Genomic DNA, 25,800 nt, shown 5'->3' with positions numbered 1-25,800 from the left:
ATTAAGACGCTCGTATGAAAATTATGAAACTCGCTTGCGCTCGTTTCACAAACATACTCGCGTGTTAATTACTACCATTATAGGCTCGTTGCATAATGTACTATTATTTCACATGCTCTATTCAGTGCTATTCGTATGTGAGATGTTTTATATTGAAGTTTCAAATGTTGGCAATACATGAGGCTATCAAATGCAAAACTCGCCTTATCCAGGTAAAGTGATTTGTTTAGAAAACAGGGAAAACCGTTATGGATATGGACAGTTTTGCATTTGATAGTAGTTTTCTGAGCTCTATGGAAGAGGAATTAGACAAGATTTGCACAAACCGACTATATCAGTAGATACAGAGCTGTAAGAAGTACAACATCCCATATGTAACTCATTCTTTTTTTTTTTTAATTTTGAATAAGGCGAGTTTAGCACTTGATAGCCCCCACATGTCAGTGCTACTTGAGTGTGGGTATTATCTACAACGTTTCGGGCAACTTACAGATTACACAACCGGGGTAATATTGGTCGCCTACTCTATTAAGTTCATTACACCTGACTAATCCAAACAAACGGACTGACAACCCGATACTGTATGACCCTGGTGGCGGGATCTGTAACTAGTCCCCACACATTTGGGGCACAAATTCAAACACACAATGTAAAATCCAAAAAAGTTTATTTTAATCAAAATGGTTGTGAAAACTTGAAACTTGATAGCTAAATCTTTATTTAAAGATCTTCTCAAACCTCAGAAGAATCCACCTCTGTGAGGTAACTGTTAGCACGTCTAACCTTGGAACGAGCGGGCCCGGGTTCAAATCCTGGTTGGGACAAGTTACCTGGTTGAGGTTTTCCCTCAACCCATTAAGAGCAAATGCTGGGTAACTTTCGGTGCTGGACCCTGGACTCATTTCGCTGGCATTATCATCTTAATCTCACTAATCAAATCACAGAAACCTGCAGAAAAATATATTCTATTATCCATGTGCTAAAAAGAATAAATGTTCATCTCCCCTCTTGCTTAAAAAGTCCCTTGTGCAGACACTTGCATTTCCCTATTTTGACTATGCTGACATTTTACTGACTGACTTCTCCAGCGACAACAAAACGAAACTTCAACGTGCTCATAATTTGTGTGTACGTTTTGTAAGCAATGTTCGTAAATACTGTATGATCATATTACCCCATCCCTGGAAGCAATAGGTTGGCTTAAACTAGATAAGGAAAGAAATTTACATTCACTTTTCTTTCTCTTCGAAATCTTGAACTCTTCTATTTCTTCGTACCTGTCGTCTCGCTTCACTTACCTTTCTTCCCACCATAATATGAACACACGCTCTCGCCATGAAACAATACTAACAATACCATCCCATCGCACCTCCTCATACTCATCCTCTTTCACAATAGCCCTGCCAAGACTCTGGAATTCGCTACCTGCTAGCATCAGGGACTGTCGAAATAAAATTGAATTCAAACGAAAACTTACTAGGCACTTGGTCAGTAATTGATTTCTTGTAAATAGTTTCCTTAATCTATCACAAAATATTTCAATATCCAGTAATTTCATCACTATACAATTTTGTTATTCTAGGTTTAATTTGTAATTCAGTAAATATAAAATATTCTTTGTTTTTCTATGATAAATTATCTAGCTTTAATTAGTCAGGTAATCTTTCCGTACTTTGATTTTTATTGTAATTGTAATTGCAAATTTAATACTAATTGTAATTTTATTTGTAATTATAATTGTAAATTTAATACTAATTGTAATTTTATTCTTCGTATTATAGTTGGAATCTCCTTGTAGAGGGGCAGAGAAGGCCTGACGGCCTTATCTCTACCAGGTTAAATAAATAAATACTAATACTAAGACGCTAAATAGTCATAACAGTTGAAAAAGCGTCGTCAAATAACTAAATAAAAAAACCTTAGAAGCTATTAAATGTAGTTCATGTGGAGGATGAGAATAACGACAAAGATGATAATGGTGATGATAAGAATGAAGAAAACAAAAAGAATTAGCTAATAACAGAGGGGGGAAACTAAATATTTGTTATTTCAAAGTCGATGTAGGCCCTATGTCTTCGTTTTCTATATTAACGGAAATTAGATATTCATAAAGAAATAGTTTCCAAAAAGCATTGGGTATATGGGGCTCTTCTATCAGTTTCCATAGAAACGCCTACCTACCACAGAGCTTCTACGATGTACTAGGCAAGGTCCATAAAACCAAAGCTTTTTTCTTACTTATCCTACAACTATTCTATTCTCCACAATTCTCACAGAAGTTAATGCAACTCGAACCTCTAGTCTTTGGTAAAAATCCGTCGATTGAGTTACAGCGTTTTTCTCCTTTCAAGGTAAGATCAGTAATTTTTCACATCCATTTCATCTACCAAGCTTATCCAAAGACTTTCTTATATGATAACAGGGATAGATTGGACACAAAATCGAAGTATGTACGCATTTAATTCTTTTTTTTATTGGGTTATTTTACGATGCTGTATAAACATCTAGGTTATTTAGCGTCTGAATGAAATGAAGGTGATAATGCCGGTGAAATGAGTCCGGGATCCAGCACCGAAAGTTACCCAGCATTTGCACGTATTGGGTTGAGGGAAAACCCCGGAAAAAACCTCAACCAGGTAACTTTCCCCGACCGGGATTCGAACCCGGGCCACCTGGTTTCGTGGCCAGACGCGCTGACCGTTACTCTACAGATGTGGACTATAATTCTTCCCACGATCCAAAGTGCACCGAAAGTGTTATGGAATCTATTGTAGACCTACGAACCCGTGTGTTTCTTTTTTTTCGCTGAGAAGACACTTGCTGAATAAACTCGTCTCGTCTTTATCCCCTCTTCCAAGAGCAGAGTGTTCAAAGACTGAACTCGAAAAAAGGAAGCGCCTAATAACAACAGTCAACAGTGTACGAGTTCATAACTGCTTCACAATGTAACATTTTTGTTCTAGAAACATTTGCGATATCGTGACGTCTTAGGTTAAAAAATGTTTCCATTTATGGTATCAGGGAAAAACGTCTCGTATCAGTTGTCTTGGCAACAAGAAACAAAAGATAACTGATAGACAGATTTGAGGAGACCAGGTAGGAAAAATGCGTATGACGTAACAATATGGGTACGCACGTCTCTTATTCCAACAAATGAAGGTCGTGTAGTTCGGGATTTGTTTACAAGACAAAATTGCATCATAGCAGCTTACGTAAAAGATTCCTTAATAATTTATTGAGAAATATGAAAGGATTGTATGTTAATTAAGTTTTAGACGCGTTCTTTATTTCAAAGTCGATGTAGGCCTATGTTTTAGTTTTCTACATTGACGGAAATTAGATATTCATAAAGAAATCGTTTCCAAATCTTTGTTAGATTATAGCGAATTCCACGTTAACAAAAAGAATTGGGCATATGGGGCTATTCTAGCAAATGACCAGTTTCCATGGAAACGCCTACCTACCACATAGCTTATACAATGTACTACGCAAGGCCCATAAAATCAATGCCTTTTTCTTAACGTGGAATTCTCTTTAGAAATTCAACTTTCGGCGACCAAGGGTATCCGTGTGAATACAGTGTGTGCCATTTTATTGAACAAAATTCAGTTTTGAGGACGATAGAAGTTATTGCGATGATTCCCTTTGAAAAGTACAATTTCTACCAAAAGTTTAAGGACGCCCCTTCAAAGGCGATGTTTCATTCCTGTCATTATACTTATGTAAAACTCTCCGATGTTCTTACAGGGATCAAATGCCTGTGAAAAATGAAGGTTTTTTTTTTACTGCAAATCCAAACACTCTGTCTTCCAAACTGCGGATTATATAGCCTATCAATTTCTCTATTATGAAAACTTACTGAAAAATTACATTTTTTGTAGGAGAAAAATTAATTACTCCAGAATAAATGTACAGTAATGGCAAAAAAAAAAAAAACGGACTGACACTTGTAGCTGATTTCAGAGCCTTGTTCACTCCAGTACACGATAGACTGGTAACTAAGACTTTCGTGGTTCGAATCCTGCCTGGGAAGGAAACTTTTTTTTATCCTTTATTCAAATTTATTCTCAATACTTTTCGATTGCTGATAAAATTCATGATCTGGGAATAATAAGTTAATTAAGTAGTAAAATATCGCTGCAATCGAAAAGTATTGGGAATAAATTTGAATAAGGAACAAAAAAAAAGTTTCCTTCCCAGGCAGGATTCGAACCACGAAAGTCTTAGTTAACAGTCTATCGTGCTCTGGAGTGAACAAGGCTCTGAAATCAGCTACAAGGGTCGGTCCGGTTTTTTTTTGCCACTGCTGTACTTAGATCAATGAATTCTGGGTTAGAGTTAGACATATCTGAAAGGATTCTTGTGCAATTGTTACTTTTTATTAATTTGTGACAGGTAGTTCACGCATTATATTTCATATTTTTCACTTGCCATTTTCTAAAATTCTCTTGTGTTTAAAATTCGCGACAAATTGTCTCGTGATCGCCACTGTCACTTACGTCATAACATTGAATGTTGGTAACATTGGTTAATCAGCTTATTCCCTCCATTTTTAGTAATCATCTGTGGAGTTTGCTACAAGTGTGGGAAGGTTAGATTTCTTCCCTGAAAAACTGAAAAAGGGTCGAAATTCTGTGAGTGTGGACGTGAAGTGGCAGATTATTGGTATGTGGAAGAATGACTAGAGATAATATCTAACTATATTTCAAATGTATTATTTTATTTTATTAAAATATTTTCATAGAAATTTTAATAACTTTGAAAGGTTTATACATAAATATAGAACTAAAAATATGCATTCTCTGCGTTTGTCTGAACCAAAATGTAAAACCAATGCAGCTTTTTATCATACCATGAGTCAAGGTCCCGGATTATTAAACAAATTTTATTCCAATAATATTTCAACCACGAATCCTCCCCAAATTAATAAAAAAATAAAAAAAATTGTATTGGATTTATAGTTTGGGTTTAAACATATTAAACACTATTTAATCTGTATTCACTCTCAATTTTAATTTTATTTTTGTCTGTATTGGAATCCCCTCCTGAGCACGAGTCTTACTCATTCAGGAGTGGGCTAGTTTATCTTTCATTGTGTTTATTAATTTGTATTCATTCCAAACTTACTAGCAATAAAAATAAATAAAAGATATCCCAAAATTAATTAATTTAAGTACAATAATTCTACAGTAATTAATTTTTCCTACACAATATATGATTTTTCAATAAGTTTTCATAACAGAAAAATTTTTATATAGTCTAATCCAAAGTTTGAAAGCTAGAGACATTGGGTATGTAGTAAAAAAAAACTTCATTTTTCACAGATAGTTGGTCCCTGTATAAACTTCAGAGGGTTTCACATAGGTGTAAGTACAGAAGTGAAACATCCCTTTTGAAGGTATGTCGAAATTTTAGTAGAAACTGTAGAGAAAGTACGCCAAGTCTTAGTATTATGATTGTGTAAAAAGCCTTTTCGAAATTGACAAGTCCCAAGTCAACATACTCGCCATCCATCAATCTCGTCTACGTCTTCCAATCGTTACCATCTAGCGTCCACACCTGCGGAGTAACGGAATAGCGTGTCTGGCCGCGAAACCAGGTGCCCCGGGTTCGATTCCCGGTTGGGGCAAGTTACCTGGTTGAGGTTTTTTCCGGGGTTTTCCCTCAACCCAATATGAGGAAATGTTGGGTAACTTTCGGTGCTGGACCCTGGACTCATTTCACTGGCATTATCACCTTCATCTCATTCAGACGCTGAATAACTTAAGAAGTTGATAAAGCGTCGTAAAATAACCTACTTTAAAAAATTATCATCCAGTCATTCTTCCATCTACATATCTCCTTCCTTGCTGCCAGTCTATCTACGCGTCAGTACTCTGTCTATCGATAATTTTTCATTTCCGCAGTGAGGGTTTACTCTAAGCTTTAAAGTGAAATAATACACAGACATACGTTATGTGCCTTAGCTATTGCATGCACCATGGCAACAACTACAATAAAGAGTAATAAAACACGGTCGAAGTGCTCGAAACTGGACCTGATGTCAATTGTTTTATTGCAGTACAATAAATGATTAAATTGAGACATAATTTAAGGTCTGAAATTCATAAACTATTCAAAGATGAAAATCAACTTTCACAAATACAAACAGCATTTTATCAAACTTAAATAACTGAAAAGGAATCGCAGCTAAACTAGAACATACGTAACATGTTTTTCTTTATTCCTTGCAATAGCAATTTATATCTCGTAGATTTGTAGTACAAAAAACTCCGTACTGGATCAGAAAGATCCAAGTAAATTTTCGGACCACTTTGCGCTCATGTCAAAATTGAAGTATGGTTATCATCATTGCATAACACCGTATTCTCTGGGGCAACGAATTCAGAATTCCAGGTACTAACATCTCAGAAGTCGAGTTCTTCATATCGCCAGACTTTGAGAGGCCGGGAAGATTTAAGTTACTAAATTTCGAAAAATATACAGGGTGTTTCCTAATTGGTGTTACAAACTTTCAGGGATGATGGCGAAGGGTACGTGTATCAATTTGAGATAAGGAACCATGGTCCGGAAATGAGTGAGTCGAAAGTTATAAGCAAAAATAGTAGTGTGGAAATGGAATTGTACGTAATTTGGCACCACGTGCCCTCCTTCCCTTAACTTTTGGAACAGTTGTGGAAAAATGGTATGGGCCGAATGTCTCCTACGTGGGTACTTGTCCGATACAATCTGTGAGTTTGTCTACTGTTCCCATTGGCTCATCCGTATTCGAAAATCAGGTCTGCTTATTCCGTTCTAGTGTACTTCTCCATTTCACTAGGACTGATCGACTGGACACTGCAACTTGTACAGTCGATCTGTCCTAGTGAAATGGAGGAGTACATGAAAGCGGAATAAGCAGACCTGATTTTTGAATATGGATGAGCCAATGGGAATAGTAGACAAGCTCACAGATTGTATCGGGGCAAGTACCCACGTAGGAGACATCCGGCCCATACCATTTTCCCACGACTATTCCAAAAGTTAAGGGAAGGAGAGCGCGTGGTGCCAAATTACAATTCCATTTCCACACAACTATATTTCCTTGTAACTTTCGATTCAGTCATTTCCGGACCATGGTTCCTTATCTCAAATTGATTCATGTACCCTTCGCCATCATCCCTGAAAGTTTGTAACACCAATTCGGAAACACCCTGTTTATAGATTATTCTGTTTATAGAATATTTATTAATTAATACTGTTATTTCACTGCAAACCCAGCATTCTCTAATCTTTTTAATTTTCCGCCTTCCACTTAATCTTCGCATATGATGCATAAATCTTAATGTCAGCTAACATCTGATACCTTCTGCCCTGAACTTTTCTTCTATTCACGATTCCTTCCAATGCATATTTCAGTAGGCAGTTTCTTCTTAGCCAGTGACATCCATATAACATAATATAGCCTAAGTTGGTGCTTAGGAAAGATAATGTTGCAATAAAGAACACTGGGAGGAGACGAACATTATTCACAAGTCTGTGCAAAGAGTCCAGAAGTCTCTGTGTGTATCACTCAAGATTAGATATAAAAGCCCATTCATGTACGTACATATTTCGTCATGATGTAGAAATCCACTATCATTTCACAATTTATTTCATTCCGACATAAGATTCTAAAGTTCATTATTAGTATTACCATGACAACCAGATGGCCATGAATAGTGATACATCGAACTTCAATTTGCTACTGTATAAAGAAGTACAAAGCTGAACTCTCAGGAAAGTATTCATACATTGAGATAACTGGAAGATCGCATTAACGCAGTGATTTCTTTGAGAAGGTACATAAATTTAGTTACGTACAGACCTATAACTGAAAAAGAACAAGCCAATGAAGTGACCGTTATATTTACTCGTCAATCAATCAATCAATCAATCAATCAATCAATCAATCAATCAATCAATCAATCAATCAATCAATCAATCAAACAGAACCAACAAACCAACCAAATCAAACCAACCAAGCAACCGAACCAACCAACCAAACCCACAGACCAAATAAATCAAACCAACCAAACCAAATCAAACCAATCAACCAACCAAACAAAATAAACCAAACCAACCAACCAATCAAACCAAATCAACTGAATCAACCAAACAAACTAACCAAACCAACCAACGAACCAACCAAATCAACCAACAGAATAAACCAACCATTAACCAACAAAACCAAACAAACACACAGGCCAACCAAACCAAATAAACCGAACCAAATCAACCAAATCAAAACAACAAACCAAACCAAATAAACCTAACCAAGTCAACCAAATCAAAACAACAAACCGAACCGAATAAACCGAACCAAATCAACCAAATCAAACAACAAACCAATCCAAATAAACCGAACCAAATCAACCAAATCAAAACAACAAACCAAACCAAATAAACCGAACCAAGTCAACCAAATCAAAACAACAAACCGAACCGAATAAACCGAACCAAATCAACCAAATCAAAACAACAAACCAAACCAAATAAACCGAACCAAATCAAAACAACAAACCGAACCAAATCAACCAAATCAAAACAACAAACCGAACCAAATAAACCGAACCAAATCAACCAAATCAAAACAACAAACCAAACCAAATAAACCTAACCAAATCAAAACAACAAACCAAACCAAATAAACCGAACAAATCAAAACAACAAACCGAACCAAATCAACCAAACCAAAACAACAAACCAAACCAATAAACCGAACCAAATCAACCAAATAAAAACAACAAACCGAACCAAATCAACCAAATCAAAACAACAAACCAAACCAAATAAACCTAACCGAATCAACCAAATCAAAACAAACCAAGCCAAGTAAGCCGAACCAAATCCACCAAATCAAAACAACAACCGAACCAAATAAACCGAACCAAATCAACCAAATCAAAACAACAAACCGAGCCAAGTAAACCGAACCAAATCAACCAAATCAAAACAACAAACCGAGCCAAATAAGCCGAACCAAATCAAAACAACAAACCGAGCCAAATATACCGAACCAAATGAACCAAATCAAAACAACAAACCAAGCCAAGTAAACCGAACCAAATCCACCAAATCAAAACAACCGAACCAAATAAACCAAATCAAAACAACAAACCAAGCCAAGTAAACCGAACCAAATCCACCAAATCAAATCAACCAACCAACCCAACCCAACCCGAACCCAATTCAACCAAACAATTAACCAACAAAACCAACCAAATCAAACCAAACCAAACCAATGAATCAATCAACCAACTCACCCATCCAAACCAACCGAAACATACAGCTGAAAAGACACACACACATACACACATAGTTTTCTGCTCAAGGGTAAAAGACTCACTGCAAACCCAGCATTCTCCAATCTTTCCTATTTTCTGTCTTCCTTTTAGACTCCGCATACAATCCATATATTTTAATGTCGGCTATCATCTGATATCTTCTTCTGCCTCGAATTTTTTTCCGTTCACCATTCCTTCCAGTGCATCCTTCAGTAGGCAGTTTCTTCTCAGCCAGTGACCCAACCAATGCCTTTTCCTCTTCCTGATCAGTTTCAGCATCATTCTTTCTTCATCCACTCTTACTAGCACAGCTTCATTTCTTATTCTGCTTTTCCATTTCTTACATATATACATACAATACAATTTCGTCATAATTCATTAATTCAGACGATGTCTCAGTGAAAGAAATTAAACTTCATACCCCTAAATTTGTGTGAGGTTGCTGAGGATCATATCGCCTAGACTGACTTTCTCAGATTAGGCCTACTTCGATTTTTTTTCAGTCTTTTTACTTGTCCTCATTATACATCATCTCGTGAACTTCACAAATGCTCCGATGTGTACATACTCATGTACAACGTATTACTACTCATAACTGTGTTTTCATAAAAGACTCCGAAGCGATAAGAATTACCACAGTGGGTAATATTGTAATAGTTGACTAATGTCATAGCTGGCCCGCGTCATGCCTTAGACTAACATTACGCAACGAGATGTGGTTCGAGTCTCCATCGAGCAATGTAGTCACTCAGCATCGTTATTAATTTGGGGACCTATACTGAGTAGCGGAATCCGCATTCGCAAGTAACGGCTGGGGAGATAATCGTGCTAAGAACACATTACTTCCGTATTGGTTGGATGATCGTTCACCTCTGCTGAAGCATGTGAAGCCAGCAGTAGTCTGGTAGGTCTTGACACTCCACGAGCTGCTGCGAAAAGGATTTTTTTTAAATATATTATGGAGACAGGTTGTTATTCTGTTTTTTCTCGGTATTATGGTGTTCTTCATATCTGCACGGAGTGGCTCAACTCTCTTACAATTGCTAGCGTTACCCAAATGAAGCCTCTGGGGCCTTCGCTCCAATATAACAAAAACCTCTTCGTCTCTTTCCGACTTTGTAAAAAAAAGCACGTGTTTGTTTCGATCAAGGTTTCATCTGAGGTTTCTTCGTACCTTTGAGTTGGGTCTCAAGGTGAAGTCTTTTGTTGCACGTGACAGGGCATTTCTGTTACACCTTAAAACGAAAAATATATGTCTTGCAGGTCCTTAGAACACGGCTGTGATGTTAAAACAAGGGTGAGTTTATGCTGAGCTTTCTAATAGAACATAGCAACTAAATGTAGCCAGATATAACGAAGTATCTTCTGTATATACAACATAGAGAAATAAATACCTTAATTACATTAGGCTTCTGAAGTTCAAAAGGAAATGAATTCTATATTAGGAGACAACCAGTCAATTGGAATAGCAAGATAACATTACATCTGTTCTCTGTAGGTAGAGAAACTCAGTCTTTCCAATCCACTACAGTGTAATTGAGGGGTTTGCCGGAAAAAAGGCGGATAGACCTCTACGCCCTTCTTCGGGAAAACGGTTTAAAATGTAGTGAATAATTATAGTAGCGAAATTTTGTTTTGATTGGACTGTACATACCTGCAGGACAGGGCTGCGTGCGCGCGCGCGCGATTTAGTCAGTCAGTCTACAAGTAGAGCTAGTGCTGAGCGTTGCCGCATACTGCACTGTGTGTGTATTCTCTTGGTAGAGACTAAGCAGATATATATAGTTCAATTTAGTCAGTCCAGTTGTTTCCTTTGACTGCTTTTTATGTTCATTATTGTCCTTGCTTTAAGAGTAAACAAACTTATGAAACTCATAGATTCAGACGGAAATATTTTATGTTCTATAAAGAGATTTGTTACAATATTTAGATTTTTGGGTTTATTGTTATCAGGATTATACAAAGAATAAATTTTATTTATTTATGTTCACACAAAATGGAGATTTTCTTTTTCTGTTATATTCAGAGATTTTGCTTTGCGTACTTAATGTCTACTCAGTATATCTGAAATAATGTAAATTACTTTAGAAGTAGATAATAAATGTCATAAAATGTACCTTTGTTTCAATTCCGTGTGAAATTTATATCTCAAATCTACATTAAATCCCCTAAGCAAATCATTATATGGATAAAGGCGTATAGACCGAAGTTTTATATGGTACGAATATAATAATAATAATAATAATAATAATAATAATAATAATAATAATAATAATAATAATGTTTTATTTTCGCTGGCAGAGTTAAGGCCATAAGGCCTTCTCTTCCACTCAACCAGCCTTAATCAATACAATACATAAATTTAAATTACAAATATTTACACTACACTTAAAAGGTTCTCCAGCAATATTCTTCACTACACATTTATTTAAATTTAGATAAATCTATAAGGTAAAGTAGTAACTTAATTTATGAGCTAATTTAATTCAATGAATTATAATTAATTTAATATTTGAGATAGCTAGTAAAATGATGAAAATTAATTTAATATAAGCTTACTAGGACTATGTTAATGATATAAATTGCCTAAATGCTACAAAACATTTATACTCGCTAAGATTTTTAATTTAATGTATAATTTTAGTCACTATCTGTATAACATTTTATTCAGGTGCGTTTTAAAATCTTAGATTGCCTGTATCTCAATTCACTATATTGACGTATACGCCCTTTTTCCGGCAAACCCCTCAATTGCGAGGCTAAAAATAAAACGATTTTATGTCAATTATTGTCCTTACAGACTAGCGTGAAACGAAACTTTTAAAGTTGAGAGAAAAGGGAGACTCTCGGAAAATCTCTCTAATCTTGTCCGCGGCAAGCATCCAGTCAGCTACAAGGATCGAACTCCAGCTTGCGGAGTAGGTCCGTGCTCTAGTATTGGGCTAGCACACCCACTTAACCAAACTCCACAGCCATCCCATTTCAAAGATTGTAGTTCATATTGTTCATTTGACATTCAGGAATAAATATAAAAAAGTGACTCAGAAGTCTTCATATTTGTGGACATTATCATAAAAACGGCACATCACTGCATTAAAACGGTCACTTTTTTATGACAATTACGGCTCATTCACAATAAAAATTAAACATAACGTAAGCGTTAACTTAAGAATATAAACGTTACGGTAAAATCAAGATAATTCACGATGGGAACATAAACATAACAGCAAACATACTTGGTAACCATGGAAACATAACAACGACGCCATTTCCTTATATTCTGTCGTATACTTCAGCGCTCCACGATTGTGTTCTGTTTGCAAATCACGTAAGCATAAGCATGAAAGTTTGGAGTTTGCAAATTTTCATGTTAACGTCTTACGGTAATGTTTATATCAGTTCTTATGTGAATCATTGTGAATGATCTCATTTGGTAGCCTGGGCGCAAACTTCTGTGTTTATGTTACGGTGATGTTTAATTTTCATTGTCAATGGGCCTTTACTTATAATGGTGAAACTTTTAGTATATTTGAAAATAGTCTACAATTGCAGAAGAAGTGAATACTGAGCATGTCAAATTTCAAGGTGAAAGAGTCATTAGTTGCAGAGCAGAAAGATATAGAATTTCCTTAATTTTATAGTGCTGTATATCCCCCCTTAAGGGTTTAGGTACAATTTACAGCAGTAAAAGTTTTGGAAATATTGAACATTTTTTTCATCCATTACTGTATCTTGTACAATAATTAAAATTGGTATGTGTAAAACACTGTCCTTCTGCTATACGAAAAAAATATTTTTATGATATTTTAAAAAACTGTTTATATATTTCTTTTTAAATTCAAAATAGCGGCAGTTCACTGTGCAGTGAAGAAGCTTTTCCCTCATAACTCATAAACTTGTTAACTTTTTCATCTTCTCTCTCTTTTATTTTATTGCTGAAACTCATGTTTTACAATATCATGCTCTTTCAACTACATTCCTTAATAACTATTATTCTTTTTATTTTGTGTTAGAAGAAAATACTAATTGAAACAGAGCTTCCGGGCTAAGATGCCGTGGTCTACTGGTGCTGATGTTACCAGACGTTTCGTCTACTTCTACGGCAGACATCTTCAGTTGTTAGGTATCCTCGGTCGAAGTCTTCTGCTCGGGATACCTGTAGCAACTGGTGACCTGACTGGTTGCTACAGGTATCCCGAGCAGAAGACTTCGACCGAGGATACCTAACCACTGAAGATGTCTGCCGTAGAAGTAGACGAAACGTCTGGTAACGTCAGCACCAGTAGACCACGACATCTTAGCCCGGAAGCTCTGTTTCAACTAGACACCGGCCGTGAAAGCCTGCATGCTAAGAGAAAATACTAATATTTGACCATTTTTTGAAATGAATTTTTTTTATCAGACAATCTAGCAAAGGTAGAGAAGTGATCTTGTATCATATTGTAGATATGACATGTATAAATATATAAAAACATTTCATCACAGAATGTTGGATAGTTTTTTAGTTATGTGGGAAACGCTTCATCGCTGCACAGTGAACTGAATTTTGAAAAAAAAAAAAAAAATGTAAATAATATTTTTTAAATCGTAAAAATAATTTTTGCATCTAGCAGTTATATTACCGGTTGTTCTGTATGGCTGTGAAACTTGGACTCTCACTTTGAGAGAGGAACAGATTTTAAGGGTATTTGAGAATAACGTTCTTAGGAAAATATTTGGGGCTAAGAGGGATGAAGTTACAGGAGAATGGACAAAGTTACACAACGCAGAGCTGCACGCATTGTATTCTTCACCTGACATAATTAGGAACATTAAATCCAGAAGTTTGAGATGGGCAGGGCATGTAGCACGTATGGGCGAATCCAGAAATGCATATAGAGTGTTAGTTGGGAGTCCGGAGGGAAAAAGACCTTTGGGGAGGCCGAGACGTAGATGGGAGGATAATATTAAAATGGATTTGAGGGAGGTGGGATATGATGGTAGAGAATGGATTAATTTTGCTCAGGATAGGGACCAAGGCGGTCTTATGTGAGGGCGGCAATGAACCTCCGGGTTCCTTAAAAGCCAGTAAGTAAGTAAGTAAGTAAGTAAGTAAGTAAGTAAGTAAGTAAGCAGAAGGACAGTGTTTTACACGTACTAATTTTCATTATTGCAAAAGAAACAGTAATGGAGGAAAAAAATGTTGAATATTTCCAAATTTTTACTGTACCTAACTCCTTAAGGTAGAAGGCTAATAACCTCCTATCTCAAGAGACAATTAGCACGGGAAAGTAGCAGTAGAATTTCCAATTATACATGCTGGTCTTATTTGTCTAAGAAAATTCACTTGGTACTCATATCTGTTAGAAGCTGAGGAAACCTCTGGCCCACAACGCGCCAGGAAGGATTACATCAATGGATAACCTCATCGGGAATCGACCCTACGACATTCCACATTGCAACGCCTAAACCGCGACGCTACATCTCGCCCCACCTTCATAAAACACGCCTTATTTAATTCCTATCATTTCTCGCTCTTTCTTCGTAGACGATCCTATAGTACCAAATTATTTACGCTCTCAATTTGTTTCTAGGAACCCAGAGCCGTACCTTTGTTTAAAGCAGCACCTTCTGACGTAGCGGTGATCTCACCAACAATGTAACACTGTGCGTGTACCAGGAACTCCAACTAAATATGCATTCAAATAAGCCGAGAGCAAATTCTGAAACTGAATCTTCAAGTTCTTTTAACGTGGAAAGGAGCCAAGCTACACTCTATACAGTAAATTATAATGAATTAGAAATTTAAATGCATCTTATTATGCAGAGTTCCTTGGAAATAAATAACGACGAAGAGAAATTCCTTACTGCTATTAAAATGATTTTCTTGGATGCAAATGACGATTAACCAAGTTTCATCATATAACATTTTTTTTAGTGGGTTGTTTTACCACGCTGTACCAACATCTCAGGTTATTTAGCGTCTGAATGAAGTGAAGGTGATAATGCCGGTGAAATGAGTCCGGGATAAAGCACAGATAGTTACCCAGCATTTGCTCATATTGGGTTCAGGAAAAACCCCTGAAAAAACCTCACCCAGGTAACTTGCCCCGACTGGGATTCGAACCCGGGCCACCTGGTTTCGCGGCCAGACGCGCTAGCCGTTACTCCACAGGTGTGGACCATTATTTATTTTATTTATTTATTTAGAATATTAATGTGCGAAACAACAGCACAAGGCCAATTACAGTTTAGCACAGGCACAAAACGAAACAAAACAACAAATGATGATGAGAATGAATGATAGAAATGGCAGTGAGATGAAAATACAATCAATATAATAGTCTACATTACTCAATTGACCAAAATGCAACAAAATAAATAGCACAAATAATATTATTAAAATTAGTTCAGTGAGATAATTAAAATAATGGCAATTAAATAAAATGTATTACAAATGAATTAATGAAATCATATAAATGAAGACAGGAATCATATAATTAATATTGTAAAGTTATGCAAATGACGAGAATAGTATGATACATATCTAACAATGGCATAAATAATAAAACTGACATAAAACTCAAAATATATACTACACGTTAAATGGATCCAAGTTCAATCCATGCAAATTAGCATATTTAATGCATCTGCAGACCGGAGACAGAGATTTAGAATGCCTATTATAAAACATTTTATATAATAATACTAATAATAATAATAATAATAATAATAATACTAATAATAATAATAATAATAATAATTATTATTATTATTATTATTATTATTATTATTATTATTATTATTATTTGAACGATAATAATGGTATACTTTTGGTTGGCGCTCCCGTTGAAGCAAAAGCTTGTGGCCGGGAGTGAAGTTTACACTAAATAATTAAAAAGTAGAATTACATGCTTAACCCAACACTAAAATAACTATTTAATTTTTTAATTTAATAAATAAAATATAAGCAAGCAAAAGTAAAGTGAAAAATATCAAAATAATATCCTCCCATGTACGTCTCGGACTCCCCAAAGGTCTTTTTCCCTCCGGCCTCCCAACTAACACTCTATATGCATTTCTGGATTCACCCATACGTGCTACATGCTCAGCCCTTCTCAAACGTCTGGATTTAATGTTCCTAATTATGTTACGTTGTGTAACTTTCTCCATTCTCCTGTAACTTCATCCCTCTTAGCTTCAAATATTTTTCTAACGACCTTATTCTCAATCACCCTTAGCCTCTGTTCCTCTCTCAAAGTGAGAGTCCAAGTTTCACAACCATACACAAACAACTGGTAATATAACTGTTTTATAAATTCTAACTTTCAGATTTTTTGACAGCAGACTGGATGACAAAAGCTTCTCAACCGAATAATAACAGGCATTTCCCATATTTATTCTGCATTTAATTTCCTCCAGAGTATAATCTATATTATTACTTTTGCTCCAAGATATTTGAATTTTCCCACCTTTTCAAACGATATATTTTCAGTTGTTATATTACCATTTCTTTTATTTTTATTTTTATTTTATTGGGTTATTTTACGACGCTGTATCAACATCTAGGTTATTGAGCGTCTGAATGATATGAAGGTGATAATGCCGGTGAAATGAGTCCGGGGTCCAGCACCGAAAGTTACCCAGCATTTGCTCGTATTGGGTTAAGGGAAAACCCCGGAAAAAACCTCAACCAGGTAACTTGCCCCGACCAAGATTCGAACCCGGGCCACCTGGTTTCGCAGCCAGACGCGCTGACCGTTACTCCACAGGTGTGGACATATTAACATTTCGTACTATTTTCTGATAATGAGACATTATCATATACTTTGTTTTTTCGTGTTTTACTTCCAAATCTATCTTTTTACTTGCTTCAAGTAAACTTCCCATGTATTCCTAATCGTTGTGGATTTTCTCGTAACATACTTACGTCATCCGCATAAACAAGCAGCTGATGTAACCCATTCAATTCCAAACCCTCCCCGTTATGCTGGACTTTCCTAATGGCATACTCTAGAGCAAAGTCAAAATATGAAGGTGATAGTGCATCTCCTTGCTTTAGCCTGCAGTGAGCTGGAAACACATCAGACAGAAACTGGCCTGCACTAACTGTGCTGTAAGTTTCACTAAGACAAATTTTAATTGATCAAACTAGTTTCTTGGGAATACCAAATTCAATAAGAGTATTATATAAAACTTCTCTCTTAACAGAGTCATATGCTGATTCCGGAAGCAATTATAATTTCACAAATATCAGCTGCCTCCTTTTTCGTTTCCAATCATGAACATGTGTCTAGCGAGTGCATGTTGTTTCTCAATAGCCAGGGCGCTCTTTTTCCCAGTACAAGGCAGTGTTCCGCGATAATCGTCAGTCATTTGTGATGCACAATTTGAGGATGAATCTCATTGTGTACTGCAATTCTCCCGCAGTTGGCGAGATAGCATAATTTATATTATTTATATTAACATAAAATAATGGAAACATAATTAAATATTTTTCCTCTTTTGTCACATATTTTCCCGGTTTTTAGCACCTATAAATCCGAGCTCTAATGATCACCGCTGTCCTAAGTTGAGGATTATGAAAACGTTTACTCATGTAGACGACAGTCACGAATTCGTTAATGTTTATTTATATATATACGATTATGTAACGTAATATTTTGAACAGTTGACACAAGTTGACACACTTCACATTGTTTATGAATACACACTGAAGTACTGGCGGAGTGATTCTCTTGACCTTTGCCCCCACTTGAAACAAACATCGTTCTGTGTAGAGGTTTTACTTCTTTGCATTGCTTTATATCGACAACTTTTCAGATCTTAGAACTATCAGGTACCCACAATATAATTTCTGAAGAACTTTAAAAATCGCTAGAGAAGATTCGTATGTTGCATGAGTTTCTAAGTTTGGTGATATACAATATGTGCATCAGAAGTGTTTTTCTAACCTTCTTCTTAGAAAACTTTAACACTAATTAATAGACGCTACAATTTCTGCGAAATATTTGAGGATTCAAATGAAAATCGGCAATGCCCCAACATGTATTTGACTAACCTACCACATTACCATAAATATATCCCACATACTTTAATTTCAGTAGAAGAAATGAGTTTAAAACGTTACCATTTGCAATCTAAAAAATGTGTGGGAAAATCATTTAAGAGTCGAAACTGAAACTGAAAAATAAGTATTCGAATACGTACATACTTTCACATACTTATGAAACATACTTTCGGAATATATTTGTAATACCGATGTCAAAGCGCAAAGATATAACAAATTATATGGAATTTTATTATAGAACGAAATTTTAGACAAATGTTGACCAGTACAAAATTAAGATTTCATAATATATGTCTCAATTCTACTGAATTATTGTTCACATTGTATTATGAATATCTACTTCAGTTTTGTGTGTGCTGTACTTTGTAAATTTGTAGTGTGTTTTATATCGCAGTTTTACTCCTGGTTGAGTGTTAGAGAAGGCCGTATGGCCTTAACTCTGCCAGGTTAAATAAATTATTATTATTATTATTATTATTATTATTATTATTATACAACCCAAGGTATCTTTAACATATTATGGAAGTGAGATTGGATCTTAAACAGATCTGAGATTGACAACTGGAAGCTGCCAGAATCAACTTCTTGAGACCGCTTTTAGGATTCACACATTTAGATTAAGAAATAAATACAGTCATACGAGATATTTAGTATTTGCTGATACATAAAATACATATTAAGGTTGTAGCGTACATCCATTTGAGCAAGCTCGTGTCAGAGGGCGGTTCCTATAAATAACTATTTTGTACTAAATGGAATATAACGAAAATACAATAAAATTACAAAACCAATACTATTATTACAAAACAGGGATAATTATGGAGATAGAAGTAGAGAATCAAGTCAAAAACAAAAGTTCGAATGAATAGTGTAAGCTATATTGAAATTAAGAAAAAGAAAAAAAAAAGGGGGGAAGGGACGTGAATATTAAGTAATTTGCTTAATTTTTTCTTAAATTTATTTGAATCAGTGTTACTTAGATCTGAATTCATTATCAAAATGGATTTGTATAAACTTGGCCCGTAACTCTGGCTATGATTTATTCCAGTGGTTGTGTAACATTTAGCTTCAGCTACAGGACATGTCAAATTTCTTCTGGTAGGATAAACATGTTGTTCTTCGTTATATTTCTGTCGATTATTATGATAACATTTTAATAATGTATATTCATATATTTGTTCAATTTGGAAAACAATAACATCGAAATAAATCAATTTGTTGGATAATCAATTGACTTGTTTAAGCAAATTTTAATTATCCGCTTTTGAAGCAATATCAGCAGAGAAAGTGTAAATTTTGTTACTCTTCCCCATCCGAGTATATCATACTGGATAACAGGTTGAACCAAACTTAAGTAAACTAATCGTAGAGTGTAAACTAAAAGTTGGACACTTGGCAGGAAACATACAGAAATACCAATACACTGTATGTTAACAGCTAAACACTGATCTAGGCTACCTTCACTATAGACCTAATGACGACGAAAGTTTAGAAAACCCAAAGAACATGGAGGGAACAGAAACTATCGGCTTGTACGGGAGAGACGTGAATGATTGTGTAATTTCTTTTATGATAACGGTGTCCTACGACCACGAGTAATGAAACCTTTGACGTACTTATGCAAGGTGTACGAAGTGAAACTTAAGCAGGGACTATTAATTTCTGAAGAAATTAATTTTTTATCAAGTGCTCAGTTCTGAATGAATGAATGAATGAATGAAACAATCAATCACGCAATCAATCATTAACTCAACCAATCATTCACTCAATTACTCGTTCATCCATTCATTCAATCAATCAATCTCTCAATCAATCACGCAATCAATCATTCACTAAATCAATCACTTAATCAACCAATCACTTAACCACTCAATCATTCAGTCAAACAATCATTCAATCACTCGTTCATCCACTCAATCAATCAATCTCTTAATCACGCAATAAATCAATCAATCACTATATCAAACAATCACTCAATCAATCACTTACCACTCAATCAATCATTCAGTGAATTAACCAATCAATCAATTAATCAATTGCTTAATCAGTCGATCGCTCACTCAATCAACCAACCAATCATTCACTCAACCAATCACTCAATCACTCTTCATTCACTCAATCAATCAGTCTCTGAATCAATCACACAATTAATCAATCATTCACTAAATCAGTCGCTCAATCAATCACTTAACCACTCAATCAAACATCCAGTCAATTAATCAATCAATCAATTACTCAATTGCTCAATCATTCACTCAATCATTCATTCACTCAATCAATCATTAAATCAATCATCCATTCACTTTATAAATCAATCAATAAATCAATCACTAAATCAATAAATCAATCACTAAATCAATAACTTAATCACTCAATCAGTCAATCAATCAGTCATTCAGTCAATGAATCAATCAATCTTTCTATCAATTACTCAATCACTCAATGAATTATTCATTCACTAAATCATTCAATCAATCAATCACTTGACCAATCAAGCAATCAGTCATTTAGTTAATCAATTAATTTATTACTCAATCGCTCAATCAATCCATCACTCAATCATTCATTCACGTAATGCATCATTCATTCAATCAATCAATGAATCAATCACTCAATCATTAAATCAATCACTTAATAATTCAATCGATCAATCATCAATCAGTCACTCAGTCAATGAATTAAACACTCAATTACCCATTCATTCATTCGTCCTTGCAAAGAAATTTGGGGCTCTAGAAAAGAAACTATGTGAGCTCCAAGCCGGTAGGCCACTTGTCTCACTCGTTTGCCATTTTTTAAGAGCACATATTGTAAACTAACCATATTTTTTTGCTTGACAGAACATTTCAGTGTACTAATATAGCTTATTCTTTTACTTTTCAGGTTCTTACTCGAGTTTATAATGCTGTGCAGTGATTCCGGTTCATTCGAATTTAAGAGGTATGTTTGCGTCATAAATTGGTGAGTGAAGTGTCGTGTGTACAATACAAACATGGCGGATATCACATTGTTGGTGAGCTGTGAACATTGTGGCTACCGTGACGTGAGTGAACAAGTGAAGACACACAAGAGAACATGCGTAGGCGTCAGGATTGTACCCGCCAACAGTCTTCACCATGGCGACACCGACAATGCAGACGAGCGTGGTAAGTTTTCCAGACATTGTCTACATTGTTGTATAATATTTGCAATAATATGGGCAATGCCACCAAAATTTTCTTCAACATACTCCAAAAACAGACCAGTAGGACCTTTTTTGTTATTGACTTCTATGCAAGATGCTGGCACCTAGCTATAACCGATACATCTGTAGCTACACTGTTGCGGTTTGCTTGGTGAGACTAGTTGCCCCAACAAAGGACTTCACTTATAATAAAACACTCATGATCTCTACAAAGCAGTACAAGGTCTACGCGTTGTTCAGACGTCACTGCATGGTGCTATTTCACTCAGAAAGTAATAACAATCAATTAACTCATTTGACAAGCGGCTTTTGTCTCACACGGTACTTCAATTTCAGAAATTGTGCAACTACAGGGTGGGTAAAATGAAACTGGCCTGGAAAATCTGTAATATTTACATGTATTATGTAATATTTACATGTATTACTCGCGTAATTCACGCCATCGCATATTTCACGCACCCAAATTATTTACTATATAATTTAATAAATTACTTTCCTCGTGTATTTCACGCATTTAATATTCGTGAAATACTGTAACAAGTACATACTAAAACTTGAAGTAATGAGGTGTGTTATGTCGAGGAGCCCTGAATGTACGGTATCTTAAATGCCGTAACGAGAGAGTGCACAGCGGTATTTGGGACCGGACAGCTACCTGTTACAGGCGCACCCTTCTCGTCTATGAAAGTCCTTTAAAAATACCGGTATAGGGTATTGACCTCCCCCTACCATTTGAATGGGGGTGGTTTGAAAGCTTTGTGTTGGATCGCATCAGTTGAGTTTGAGACTCGAAAAGGGAAACCTGTCAAAAGCCGTCTGTTAAAGGTTTAACAATGAATGGTAAATCCCGATATTCGAGTCATACTGCGTCCTTCAAATTAAAAGTTATTGCGTATGCAGAAACACATGGCAACAGAGCAGCTGGGCGTGAATTCACAGTTCCAGAATTTAATATTCGCTACTGGAGGAAACAAAAACAAGCTCTTCAAGAAACAAATGCATCAAGGAAAGCATTTCGTGGGCCAAAAAGTGGAAAATTCCCTGATCTTGAAGACAAGTTACTAGGATATGTGAGGGAACTGCGTAGTTTTGTCATTTTTTACCCTTAAAAATACCATCTTGTGACATTCCTCGCTTAATTCACGCACCCTTAATTTATAGATCGAAATTGCGGGAAAAAAGTGCGTGAAATATTCGAGTAAATACGGTAATATCTAATAACACATTATTGCATCGAAATCACGGTTTTCTGCATTGTCAGGGTCATTTCCGCGTCACTCTTATACATGTAAATTCATATATTTCATATATATTTTCCGCGGGACAGTTTTATTTTGCCCACCCTGTATAAGCAAAGCTGATGTAGTACTATAACTTACATCTGAACTATGTGAGTAGCTTGTAGCGTCCATTTCACACACAGGACGTCATAGTTCGGATTTCAGGTTGTAAAGGAGGCCATGGCTCCTGGGTGATGGCCCATGCTTTCACTGTTAACGCTCTGATGTTAGGAGACTTACACTCGAGTGTTGTAACACTTGCAAATGCACTCTGTAGTAATTACGCTATGTTCAAGGCAAAGATCAAGGTGGCACAGACCATCAAACCTGTTAAAAATGCACACCAGACAATACGATTTACTTCTAGGCTACATGCATGCTTCTCCAACTCTTTCAATACACAGCTTCAAGTGTTAATCTCAATATTTGATTTTTAATTCATCGTTACTTACTGGCATTGTCCACTGTTTTTATTATTTTGTGCGAGATCGTGCGTATTTGCTTGTTTTCCGCACAGAACCAATACGCGGTAAGTGTGAAATACCACATTCAGTATTCCCAACGTAACACACATAACAATTTCCCTCTTCTTACCGCTTAAGCGCGACATTCATTTTACTGCTTTAGGCTTTTAACATATTATTTTTAGAGACGTTTAACATAGTAATAATTATAAATTGGAAACTTACCACTGCAATTTCACCTAAATTTCAATGTTAATTATTGTTTTTAAATATTTGCAAAAATTAAGAAAGTATACTACTCCACTAAAGTTACTGCATTCATGATACAAGTAACATTAAGGAAGCCGTGAAAAAATCAACAGGATTCCAGATGCCGATGTTATTACTGCAATATGTTATATAAATAATATTGTTAAAATATTAAAATGAAAAATAAATCATTACATAACCTTACCGTTTGTTTTAAGTTCGCATTTATAGACTGGGGGAAAAAAAGACAGACGTATATCACGGCCTGCTGAAGTATAGTAAACACAGAAAACATTTTATAGCAACAATGTTGAAGAAAGATATTTTGGTGTTCCGAAGTTGGCGTCATTAAACAGAAACCAACATGGAGATCAACTACGTTTCGCTTTTTCAATCTTTTCCTCGACCATGAAAACGTCAACATACCGCTCTTGTAACGTATATTACTATTTCACTACTTACTAGCATTGTCCACTGCTGTGGAGTAACGGTTAGTATGACTGACTATGAAACGAACGGAATCGGGTTCAAATCCTGCTAGGGATAAGTTATAAGGTTGGAAATTTTTCCGAGCCTTTCCCTCAACCAAATGAAGCACTTTATTTGCCATAATTTATTCACATATCATCATCATCATCATCATCATCATCATCATCATCATCATCATCATCATCATCACTACCATTTGGCCACCGACGTAGCTCAGTGGACTCAGGCGCTTGCCTGGCGATCCGGAGTTCGTTCGGGCGCGGGTTCGATTCCCGCTTGGGTTGATTACCTGGTTGGGCTTCTTCCGAGGTTTTCCCCAACCATAAGGCAAATGTCGGGCAATCTATGGCGAATCCTCGGCCTCATCTCGCCAAATATTATCTCGCTATCACCAATCCCATCGACACTAAATAATAATAATAATAATAATAATAATAATAATAATAATAATACTTTATTGCCAGAACAAATATATATATATATTGATTTTTTTATATAAGAACTCTCTAGCACCCCCAGAAAGAGTAACTTACATACTCGTGCTCATGGAGCATTCCACATAAGTTAATGTTAAGACATTTTATTGAATAACGGAGTAAAAAATAATAAAATAAAAAAGAAGAAAGAACACATATCACAATAACTGAACTTTAACTTTTCTCTGTTAACAGCAATTTTAATAGATTTTTTAAATAAGGAGCATTAGCAAATTGTACGTTCGGGAATTTATCTATTATCATGTTATAGGCCTAAAGCCTTGGTCTGAAATTGCTACTGTGTTTATATGTTACAGTTGTAGTACATTTAGGAACTGCCAAGCATATGTTGTCTGGTCTTTTGGTTTTAAATAACCTCGTAGTTGATACTTACTTACTTACTTACTTACTTACTGGCTTTTAAGGAACCCGGAGGTTCATTGTCGCCCTCACATAAGCCCGCAAAGGGTTCCTATTCTGAGCAAGATTAATCCATTCTCTATCATCATATCCCACCTCCCTCAAATCCATTTTAATATTATCCTCCTAACTACGTCTTGGCCTCCCAAAGGTCTTTTCCCCTCTGGCCTCCCAACTAACACTCTACATGCATTTGTGGATTCGCCCATACGTGCTACATGCCCTGCCCATCTCAAACGTCTGGATTTAATGTTCCTAATTATGTCAGGTGAAGAATACAATGCGTGCAGTTCTATGTTGTGTAACTTTCTCTATTCTCCTGTAACTTCATCTCTCTTAACCCCAAATATTTTCCTAAGCACTTTATTCTCGAACACACTTAATCTCTGTTCCTCTCTGAAACTGAGAGTGCAAGTTTCACAAGCATAAAGAACAACCGGCAATATAACTGTTTTCTAACTTTCAGATCTTTTGAGAGCAGACTGGATGATAAAAGCTTTTCAACCGAATAATAACAGGTATTTCTTAAATCTATTCTCAGTTTAATTTCCTCCCGAGTGTCATTTATATTTGTTACTGTTGCTCCAAGGTATTTGAATTTTTCCACCTCTTCAAAGGATAGATTTCCAATTTTTATATTTCCATTTCGTACAATATTCTCGTCACGAGACATAATCATATACTTTGTCTTTTCGGGATTTACTTCAAAACCTATCTCTTTACTTGCTTCCAGTAAAATTCCCGTGTTTTCCCTAATAGTTTGTGGATTTTCTCCTAACATATTCACGTCATCCGTATAACAAGCAGCTGATGTAACCCGTTCAATTCCAAACTCTCTCTGTTATCCTCGACTTTCCTAATGGCATATTCTAGAGCGAAGTTAA

At 35.7% G+C, this 25,800-nt stretch overlaps 1 protein-coding gene across 1 annotated transcript in view; it reads left to right on the top strand.

Annotated features, from left to right (window-relative positions):
• LOC138708807 (organic cation transporter protein-like) overlaps nt 1-25,800 on the top strand; it is a 366,346-nt gene that overhangs the window by 5,671 nt on the left and 334,875 nt on the right. Inside the window, exon 2 of the mRNA XM_069838997.1 lies at nt 21,238-21,500. Coding sequence (XP_069695098.1) covers nt 21,347-21,500 — 154 coding nt within the window. The 5' untranslated portion in view covers nt 21,238-21,346. The remainder of the gene's footprint in view (nt 1-21,237; nt 21,501-25,800) is intronic.

The sequence above is a fragment of the Periplaneta americana genome, chromosome 11 (genome assembly GCF_040183065.1).
Source record: "Periplaneta americana isolate PAMFEO1 chromosome 11, P.americana_PAMFEO1_priV1, whole genome shotgun sequence".
Taxonomy (NCBI): domain Eukaryota; kingdom Metazoa; phylum Arthropoda; class Insecta; order Blattodea; family Blattidae; genus Periplaneta; species Periplaneta americana.
Note: the sequence above shows the minus strand (reverse complement) of the source record. Positions and strands in the feature narration are given on the sequence as shown.